Raw genomic sequence first — 10,898 nt, 5'->3', positions numbered from 1 at the left:
GAGGATCCTTTAAAAAAGCCGGAAAAGCCTCAAGGGTTCTGGACAGATTTACGGGATCTTCACAGAACCGCTCTTAGCAGGCGCCTGCTGTTCTGGACTGCACCTCTTTTAGGTGACACGCACAGCATTTCATCACGATTTTAATATCTTAATTAGACATTTATACCCATCGGGGACGAATTAATTTACAATTAATGATTTAATTTACAATTGGCTGTGGCTGTTGGTGGTGCTTAAACCAATATAATGTATTATACTGCTATTAAATCAGCATGATGTGCGCCCTGAGAAAAGGCATCATGGCGACGTTAGCCGTCCAACCCTGCCCTGCCGCACCCTTTGACCTGCTGAAGCAGCACTTACCGGAGCTCACAGGCATCTCTGACTCAGCAGCTCATGGTCCCACCAACAGGACTCTGATCAGGCCCGGAGGAATGAACTAGTGGTGGGATTATACCTGACTGCCTCACCTGTCCCTTCCTGGATGTTGTTAGGTGAAAGTTCACCCTAGTTACCTCAGGACTCCGGAGCTGCATATAAGTATATTCATTAGACAAACAACAACAATTGCAATCGGGCTCACTCCCAGCACAAGGCTGAAAGTGAAGCAATGATAAACACATCGCACAAGGTTTATATAGACAGAAGTTGAGCGTTCAGCAGGGAAAACCATGTGGTGGATTTCTGACGTCCGAGGCAAGGATTGAAGTTTTGCAAGGTCGGAAGAAGCACAGTTCGACCCTTCTTATCACTTCTGTTCTAAACATGCTCTTGTACATATGCAGACTAAGTGGCACCTAATAATCTAAGTTACACACACGCAGAAACACAGAAAAGCCATGTTCCTGCTTTCATAAGCACAAGATTCATACAAGGAATATATTAATACAAGGCACTTGATTCATATATTCTTAAGTCATTAACAGTGGTTGGAAATTATCTCCATCAGATGTAGTCAGTGTGGTTAGCATATTTGGGTTAACGTTTATGATGTTAGTCTTCTTGAGCCTGTTTGGGGTTTGTGTTGTTTTTGGAGGCTCATGATTGGCCAGTTTCTGTTAATTAGTACAGCTTGACATCCACCTGGCTGTGACATAAAACTAGCTTTGTCTTGAGAGAGGCTTCCCGCTTGACGTCGTGAAGTGGTTATCTCACACTGAACTGCGAGGACATCTAGTGGCCATTGGAGGTATGGCCCTAACGCTTATGGCCAAATGGGATGTGTTGTAACAAGCGAAACAGTACACACATTTACAGAACACAGTACACACACATTTACAGAACACAGTACACACACATTTACAGAACACAGTACACACATTTACAGAACACAGTACACACATTTACCATTTCTTGTTCTTTTCCATTGGTGTGATAATGTAACGGGGAAATGAACCTCATGAAGACTATGTCCCTTGGATTACCATAGCTTGTCAAATCTACATCTCACATTTAGTTGATGTATGTTATTACTGTATATGCCTATATTGCTTCCTTTTGGCAACTTCTGAAATGCTCAAAAAAAGCCCTATGAGTGAATCCATGTGGTGTGGAGATGAGAGGTTTCTATGCTTCTGCTCTGCTCTGCTCTGAGGAAAACTGCTACAGACGAACCATGTATGGACTGTTGTTGTTGTTTTTGTCCATGTATGGACTCGTTTGTTGTTGTTGTTGTTGTTGGTGGTGGTACATGTATGGACTCTTTTTTGTTGTTGTTGTTGTTGTTTTTGTCCATGTTTGGACTCCTTTTTTGTTGTTGTTTTGTTTTTGGTACACTTATGGACTCTTCACTGGACACTAACCTTAGTGAAGTCCTCATAGTTGTGCTTAGTGGCCTTTTATCTAGTGAAACCTTTTATCTAGTAAAACCTTTTATCTAGTAAAACCTTGTGTCGAGTGAAACCTTTTATCTAGTAAAACCTTTTATCGAGTGAAACCTTTTATCTAGTAAAACCTTGTGTCGACTGAAACCTTTTATCTAGTAAAACCTTTTATCTAGTAAAACCTTTCCACAGCCGTGTTGTTGCCAGCTACAATTACAACTTATTGATACATTGTTGCCAATAACACCAGACTTTGTGGCCCAAGGCCTGAACCTACAGCGTTCTTGAGTGACCCATGTATTCAGTTAGACCTTATGCACACTGGCTGCATTGAGTGTGTGTTGCGTGTGCGTTGCGTGTGCGTTGCGTGTGTGTTGCGTGTGCGTTGCGTGTGCGTTGCGTGTGCGTTGCGTGTGTGTTGCGTGTGCGTCGCGTGTGCGTCGCGTGTGCGTTGCGGGTGCGTTGCGTGTGTGTTGCGTGTGCGTTGCGTGTGCGTTGCGTGTGTTGTGTGTGCGTTGCGTGTGTTGTGTGTGCGTTGCGTGTGTGTTGCGTGTGCGTTGCGGGTGTGTTGTGTGTGCGTTGCGTGTGTTGTGTGTGCGTTGCGTGTGTGTTGCGTCTGCGTTACCTGTTGATGTTCATTTCGGCGCCCATGTTAAGAGTTTAAAGCTTGCACACTGCAAACGTGAGACGTGCATCTCAAGCATGTCTCGAACCGGTGGCGTAGCCAGTGCCAAAAGAGCCTTGCTCTGGGAAGAAGTTGCTCAACATTTCCTGACATTCCAACATCTTGCTCTTTCACCTCCCCAAACTCACACACACACACACACACACACACACACACACACCAGTGTACCTGAACTACTCAATACACACACACACGCACACACGCGCACATGCACACGCACACACACACACACACTCAATACACACAACACATAAGAGGATTGATTTATGTAAATTGGGGGATTGTAAATGATGATACATGTCAAATCTTGTAACATGCTGCGTATTAAAGATACACACACACAAACACACACACTCGCGTCTCAAATGAATGAGTTTGTAACTGAGCAAGAGTTCCTGTTTCAGCATCGGAGCCAGGACTGAAGTGCAGACCAGAGATATCACTCCTCTAAGGCATCCTCGTCCATCTCTGGTTGAAAGCACACACACACACACACACACACACACACACACACACACACACACACAGACAGACACACACACACACACAAACATGCCTTTGCTATCTCTATAGAGCTGACACACACACATGCCTTTGATATCTCTATAGAGCTGACACACACACACACACTCTCTCACACACACACACATACACACACACTCATGCTTTTGCTATCTCTATATAGCTGGCACACACACACACACACACACACACACATACATGCCTTTGCTATCTCTATAGAGCTGGCACACACACACACACACACACCTTTGCTATCTCTATAGACCTGGCACACACACACACACACACACACACACACACAGACACACACACACACACACACACACACACACACACACACACACACATACATACACACATACACACACACATACACACACACACACACACATACACACACACACACACAGGCCCAGAGCTATGGCCAGTCGGTCTGTGTCTCATGTGGAGACAGACCTCGAGGCCAGACTCATTTTTTGATGCCAAATGAAGAGTATTGGCAGGGATGTACTTGTCTGAAGTTTGAAAGTAGTGTTCTTTTGAGCTGACACACATACACACACACTCACACATACACAAACACTCACACACACACACGTCTGAAGTTTGAAAGTAGTGTTCTTTTGGCTGAAAATAAAACACCTTTACCTTTAGTTTGCGACACAGAAAAGAATTCTAAGATACACAGAATAAGCCTTCTATTTCATCAAGCAATGGTCAGCAAGTCGCACCAATGGACAGTCAGGGAGTAGATCCCGTATATTTAGCCGTCTCAAACATTTGATACCATTTCCTAGTCTTGGTTTCAGATGTAAACCAATGCGCTAAGGCGATTGTTTTACCAGCCAATCACATCCATTTCCCATCACTACTGCCATGACAGGTGTCAAACATACCGATATCGCCCATCTATTTTATTTCCTGTTTATTTATCTCTAGAAAATCTGTGTTTTTTTTTTTTTTTACAAGTGTTTGCATCACCTTCAGATTAAATGGGCTTGTTTGCACTAGCCTTCCAGGCTATGCGCCACATAGCTTTGTTCAGTTCTGTTCAAATATAAGCCTTCAGGCTACAATATTGAAGAAACAAAAAATTAAGTTATCAGTGCCAACTGCCAACTTTGTTTGGGTAGGAAGCTCACTGGTGACCACAACTCTCTAAACGCCATTTTTAACCAGGTGGGCCCCCAAGGACCCAAGCTCCTTGCTAAATGATTTAGGTCACAACAACTTGGCCCATTAGTCTAGAGTCCTGCCCTGTGTCTAGACAGAGGAAGGTCATACACCACCTTAGGTTTCCAGACAGAAAGGCATGAGGCAGAGGCAGAGGCAGACATACAGGTATGTTTTAGGGCTGAACGATTTGGGAAAATAATCTAATTGCGATTATTTTCCCCAATATTGCGATTTTTAAATATGTTATCTTTTTTCCCCAATAAAATGTAATGAATGATTTAAATATGACCAACACAATATTAAGATACATTTAGTGTAAAATATGCTTTCCCACATTTTACTGCTCATTACAGAAACAAGAACAAATTGGTGGCTTTGCCACTGTGCATTTAAGTTATTTAAACAAGGTCATTGTAAGTACAAACACAAGGCATGCACTTTTGAAACACTGCAAAATGTACTCTTTTTAAAAAAAAAAATCTTTTTTTTTTAAACAACGTTGTAATTGCGGACGTTGTGGTTAGAAAAAATCACATTTTACCATATCGCGATTTAATCGCAAATGCAATTAATCGTTCAGCCCTAGTATGTTTGCAGACAGAAAGGCACGAGGCAGGCAGAGGTTGGTAATACACAACTGTAGGTTTATTCCAATGATCTACAAGGGGTAAGGGGGAACAGACAACAGTGATGACACACCCCCCCATTAAATCCTACAGTCAAGACCACTCTCTTCTCTTTTTTGAAAAATGAAAACCAAAAACGCAAAAGAGCAAAAGAGCAATAGGTAAAAAACATTCTGGAGCATTTTAAAAGGAGAGAAAGAAATGATACACAATTTTAAATCACATCTGAAGACGACGTCAGGTGTAAAACTTTCTGAAACGGTCCAGTGCTATATCCACGGCGACCACGGACTCTCGTGATTGGACAGGCAGAGCACAGGCGGGGAGGTCCGGCACTTTAGGTGGTATCCATCTGCACAGAGGGGAAAAGAAATAGGAGAGTCAAACACTAGCCATTACACACACACACACACACACTCCCCCAACACACACACACACACACACACACACACACACACACACACTCCTCCATCACTAGCCATTAGCATCTCCACCACTAGCCATTAGCAGGTCTGCAACTAGCCATTAGCAACTCTGCCACTAGCTATTAGCAGCTCCTCTGAACTTCAGTAGATCATATTTGACACATAACCGCTACAATGACACTCACGCAGACATTACACTCGGCTGACAGATATGAAAGCTATGAACAATCACTCCAGGACACACACACACACACACACCAGGGAAAGGTGGCTTGAGTGTCTGGCTCAGTGTGTGTGTGTGTGTGTGTGTGTGTTGACCAAAGCCCGCTGGAGTTAGCCTCAGAGTGTGTGTGTAGCAGACGCGTGCGTGGTGCTCACCCTGGCGTTGTAGGCGTCTAGCTGGGCGTCCAGCTCCTCGGCAGACAGCTGCTGTTTGTTGTCTCCTCGGCCGCCGCCGCGACCCCTGCCCCGACCTCTGGGTCCGCCGGCCCCTCGACCGCCTCCGCCGCGACCCCCCCTCTGGACGAAGCCCCCCACTCTGCTCCTGTTCATGCCCCCGACGCCGCCACCACCGCCGCGGTTCAGCCTGAAACACACACACACACACGCAACCAGCAGGTTAGAAAGCCCCATCTAGCAAAGAGGGGTGTGTGGGAACGAGACCGCACGTGGCACTGCCAGGGCAAATACTAGCGCAAGTTTAACCATGACCAGAGACGACATTCAAGATGGCTACGCCTTTAGGTGTTAGTTTGTCATTAGTCACATCTCTGCTCCCTGACAACTGTTCCCCACCTAAAGCGCCACTACTTCATGGGAACTTGATGTGGCCGGAGACAATGATCATTTTTGGACGAGGCTACAGGGCCCTGATGGACGTGATATGATCTACATCCTTGAAAAGGGGTATTCAGTCAAGATGCTAGAAAATCCTATACACTGCCCCTTTAAAATCACACCTCAGGTCTCGTTAGTAAGGCACACCTCAGGTCTCGTTAGTAAGGCACACCACACACAACACACACACACCAAACTCACCCCTGCATCGGCCGCCGCTGCTGTGTGTCGATCTGTGACGTGACGAGCTGAATGTTCATTGGTCGCCCTGGAAAGAAGAAAAAAATAAATAAAAATTAAAAACACATTCATTACCATCACATGAAGTTCACACCCCTTTCCCATAATGCATTACTAACAGTCCCATTGCAGATCCACATAGACGGCGACATTCCCTAGATTCCATTTCCCCATACCATCTGCATTAAGACCATGCTGTGTGCTCAGCAGGAAACCCCTAATATACCACCCGCTGATCAACAGCACAGCACGTCATCTAGCCGTCAGGGCACATGCTACTGGATCCAACACTTGACCACACACACTGGAGCCAACACTTGGGAGAATGACCACACACACACACACACACACACAGAGGGGCCCATAATACACACACGCACACACACACACACACACACACGCACACACACACACACACACACACACACACACACACACAGACAGACAGATCAGTGAGCACTAACACAATCACTCGTCAGCACTTATATCCACTTAGTCTCTACATAGTGCCCATCAGTAGCGAGCGGCGCGGTGCGTACCGTCGAGGGGGACGCCGTTGTACTGCTTCATGGCCTTGAGGGCGTCGGCTCGCCTCTCGAAGTGGACGTCCGCCGTTCCGAGGCTTCGGCCAGATCTGTCGTAGTGAACCGCCGCTTTCTTCAGGGTGCCGAACTCTGCAAACAGTTCCTGTGGACGAGGGAGAGAGAGACGACACGTCAGAACAGACCAGCAACACACTCTACAAACACCCCCCCACCTCACACCATCAGGGCCTAGGCTAAAGGTCAAACTACATCAGACTGGAAAAGCTTGACTTCACACAGGTCAATAACAGCAGGGTCCAGTTCTTAGCCGATTGCACTGTTTGAGGCAAAAAACTGGACAAACTGCATTGCTCGTCCAGTACTCTAATGCACTACTGCGAGTAGGGCTGAACGATTTGGGAAAATAATCTAATTGCGATTTTTTACCAAAATATTGCGATTGCGATTCGATATGCGATTTTTTTTTTATCCTCTTTTTTCCCCCAACAAAACGTAATGAATGATTTAAATATGACCAACACAATATTAGATACATTTAGTGTAAAATATTCTTTCCCACATTTTACATTTTTATTTAACTGCTCATTACAGAAACAAGAACAACAAATCGGTGGCTTTGCCACTGTGCATTTAAGTAATTTAAAAAAAGTAATTTTAAGTATAAACACTAGGCATGCACTTTTTAAACACTGTGTGCAAAATGTACCATCTTGTGACCACGTTTTTTTTAAATCGCGAACGTTGCGGTTAGAAAATCGCGTTCCATCATATCGCGATAAAATCGCAAATGCAATTAATCGTTCAGCCCTAACTGCGAGGGTCTAACCCGATCAGTGTGACCTGATGGTGAGGGAGTCATGGACCAGATCAGTGTGTTGTGCTTTCACACCATCATGGGTCATATACAGGGGGCACGAGGGGACACTGGTCTACATTTCATACTAATCACTTAACACAACCTGTTCGGTGTGATGAGCTGACGCAACCAGCTGTCACCAGTGAGCACACCAAACAGGTGGCGACACCGATGAGCACAGCGAACAGGTGGAGTCACTCCGAACAGGTGGTTACACCAGTGAGCACACCGAACAGGTGGCGACACCGATGAGCACATCAAACAGGTGGCCGTGGATCAAAGGAACACAAGATATGTTTGTGCCATTAATGCAGTGGTTACCCAGGGGGCATATGTTGAGGGTGAAAAAAAAAAGAAGCTACATTTTGTATGGCAGTGCTCTTAGAGCATAGCAGCCTATAGCCAAACAGTTTGGTGATTAGGTTATAGCAGTTTGTAGGCTAGTTGTATGATTGACCAAAACAGCAGGCAATGGCCCCCAATGTCACAATACAAGAGATGGCTAGCCTAACCAAACCAAAGTGTTTTAAGAACTACTGTCTTAATGGAACCTCCCTGAGCACTCCACTTCAGAACGTCCTCAAAACCAAGAACCTAGGTCAAGCTAGTCACAACCTAAAGCCAGGAACCTAGGTCAAGCTAGTCACAAATCTAAACATTGGCTGGACTTGTTCCACAGTTAGCAACATGTTTATTTGTACATCGAATGTCTTACTTAAAAAGGAAGGGGGGGGGGGGGAAGAAAATCCAATAAACACATTTGAAAAAAATTAAATAAAAATAAAAAATGTCTTACCTGGATATCTGCGTCCGACACACCGAAATCGAGGTTGGACACGAGCAACTTCCCTCCGGTCTCGACCCCCGCGCCTCCTCCACCTCCTCCGCCGCCGCCCATGGAGCTGAAGCCGTTGTCGTACATGTCGTGCTGCCACTTTTCGGGGAGCTGCTTGGGCTGCAACACAGCAGAGAGAGAACGCACCTGCTTGACTGCCAGATCCTCTGTCTGCCGACCGACCACCGAGTCCGCCGCCCCCGGGAGGGATGGGTTGCTGGGAGCAAACAGGGGGTACGGGGTACGGGAGGGGTCCACGCAGACGCCACACACCAGGGTAACACGGCTCTGTCAGGGCTCGGGGCGCTGGGTGCCTCCAGCCCTGCCCACCCCCACCACTGGAGGGGACTCATGGTGTCAGGCGCTCGCTTTCACAGCAAATGGCAACACAGAAATTCACAGAACATGCCACGGAGGTCTAGAATTAACAATTAAATGCATTTGAGAAACTGGAGAAAAGTGTAGAGGTATACAAGCTGGTAGATATTAGCTATGGACCTTTCCCCTACAGTGAGCCACCCACCCCCACTCACAAATATGAAGCTCCTTCGTTCTTTTCTTAGTCGAGAGCACAGGTTAACGTGTCTCTAGTATGTAACCTAAATGTGTTCATTACTTTCAGACACACATCATTTATGAAATGTCCGTGAAGCCTTCAAAGGTCGGTGGCACCAGTTACCCCAGAATACAGACACATCTGCCTGCCCTCGGCGTTGCTAGCTAGCCACCAACAATTCCGCGAGGTCTCTCGTGGTGCCTCTCCAGAAGACGGCAAATCCCATTTCGTCGAACCTCAGGCTTCGTCGAAAAGAATACCGCTTCGTCGGAGGTTGTCAAGCCAGGAAGGTGATCCGCCGTCAGCCAAAATGTGCCGTGGATTAGTGTCCATGGTTGAAACTAAAGGTTTAAAAGGATCCAGCTGGCCTAGTTAGCCCTGTGAGCAATGGCAACACAGAGGAGGATCACAGCGTCCATTTTGAAATCACGCCATTTTGGTGAAGCTAGCCCGGGATGGGAATGGGCTACCTGGCAGATGATCGTGATATCATGGCTAAATTTTAAGGTTGAAGATTCTTGGCCAGAGGATGGAAAAGTTCATTGGAAGCCTCTTTTGTGGTGCCGCTAGCATTAGCCAGCTAGCTGCCGCTAGCAAATTTGGCGCCGCTCAAGGGTGTTTGGCCAGCGAACCCCTCCCAAACAAAGGACTCCCAGCTCGGGTTAGAGGCCATATTTTGTGAAATAGAAAAAAAAAACAATGCATCCATCTTCCGACTTCGTTCTCTCTTCTTGGGGGTCATCTGGGGTTGGACAGGCTGTGCTCGAAGAAATTTAGTGCCCGTAAACAATCAATTCGATGGTGGGGAGATACTGTATCCAAAATGGCGCCGACTTTAGGAACGCAAAAGGTAGCCATTGAGCTGGCTAACCCTTGCCAGGATGTAACGTTAGCCTATACGCTGCATTCGATTCTTTGCAAGGTGATTCAAGACAAACAGGTTGGGAGAGAGAGAGCATATTATGCATTTTAACGCCTTCTTAACTTAAATGCCAATTTAACAGCTTCGCCTCAATACCACTTCTGAGAAACTCCAGGATTATGTAGAACGGCTGACTAGCAAGCTAGCCATCGTGTTTGCTAGCAAGCTTATAGAAAAAGGACTTCACCCAGGCAATTGTAGCTGCCCAAGGCTTTTTCCTCTTTCTCAGCCAATTTCTGTATTTTCTCATACCCTGTTGTACGGCGTTGGTCTGCTTCTACCGCGGCTCAGCGGTTGCCGATTCCTCATGGGGCCTGATCCGCCGCCTCGGCCTCCAAAGCCTCCGCCGGCGCCTCCGAGTCGCCCGACGCCACCACCGCGACCTCCGCCTGCACCTCCCCGGCCGCGGCCGCCTCTTCCACCGCGACCCCCACCCCCGCGCTTACTCTGTTTGATGATATCATCTAAGGACATATCCATCTTATCTGCCATTATTATGACGCCTATCTGACTCTAAAGCTTTCGGTTAAATGGAAAATAAAACAACGAGTAGAGGAGTTCTTGCACGCGGAGCTTGAACTCGCAAAAAAAAACTGTTGCAAAGATGGTGGCTCGCGCAGGTTTTATACTCGGTGGCCACGTCAGAGATGAGAACGTCACGCCCCAACGTCACCCCCTTCCGCTTTTTCGTTACAGTAATAATAATAATACATTTAATTTATTGCCACTCATATCAAAGTTATAGAAAACAACCGGCCAGGGCTCAACTGTGTTTGGACACGTAGTTTATCTTTACAATATTATTTTTCTCCAGCCAAATGTATAAAATGTATTTCACATGATTGTAGAA

At 46.3% G+C, this 10,898-nt stretch overlaps 1 protein-coding gene across 1 annotated transcript; it reads right to left on the bottom strand.

Annotated features, from left to right (window-relative positions):
* Positions 1–4,829: 4,829 nt before the first annotated feature.
* Positions 4,830–10,579, bottom strand: alyref (Aly/REF export factor). The gene is made up of 6 exons (XM_031561304.2): positions 10,301–10,579; positions 8,532–8,690; positions 6,874–7,021; positions 6,296–6,362; positions 5,636–5,843; positions 4,830–5,184 (listed from the first exon to the last, which is right to left on the bottom strand). The coding sequence occupies exons 1-6, from the start codon at positions 10,538–10,540 to the stop codon at positions 5,170–5,172; spliced, it is 837 nt and encodes a 278-aa protein (XP_031417164.1). The 5' UTR covers positions 10,541–10,579; the 3' UTR covers positions 4,830–5,169.
* Between the last annotated feature and the right edge of the window lie 319 nt (positions 10,580–10,898).

This window comes from Clupea harengus, chromosome 23 (genome assembly GCF_900700415.2).
Source record: "Clupea harengus chromosome 23, Ch_v2.0.2, whole genome shotgun sequence".
Classification (NCBI taxonomy): Eukaryota; Metazoa; Chordata; class Actinopteri; order Clupeiformes; family Clupeidae; genus Clupea; species Clupea harengus.
This window is presented reverse-complemented; position numbering and strand designations above follow the sequence as displayed.

Coding starts and splice junctions, on each gene's coding strand:
- alyref (XM_031561304.2), bottom strand. CDS start 10,540: ATGGCAGATAAGATGGATATGTCCTTAGATGATATCATCAAACAGAGT. Junction 7,022..8,531: donor TGTCGGACGCAGATATCCAG/GTAAGACATTTT, acceptor CCTCGTCCACAG/GAACTGTTTGCAGAGTTCGG. Junction 6,363..6,873: donor CAACGGCGTCCCCCTCGACG/GTACGCACCGCG, acceptor TCTTCTTTCCAG/GGCGACCAATGAACATTCAG.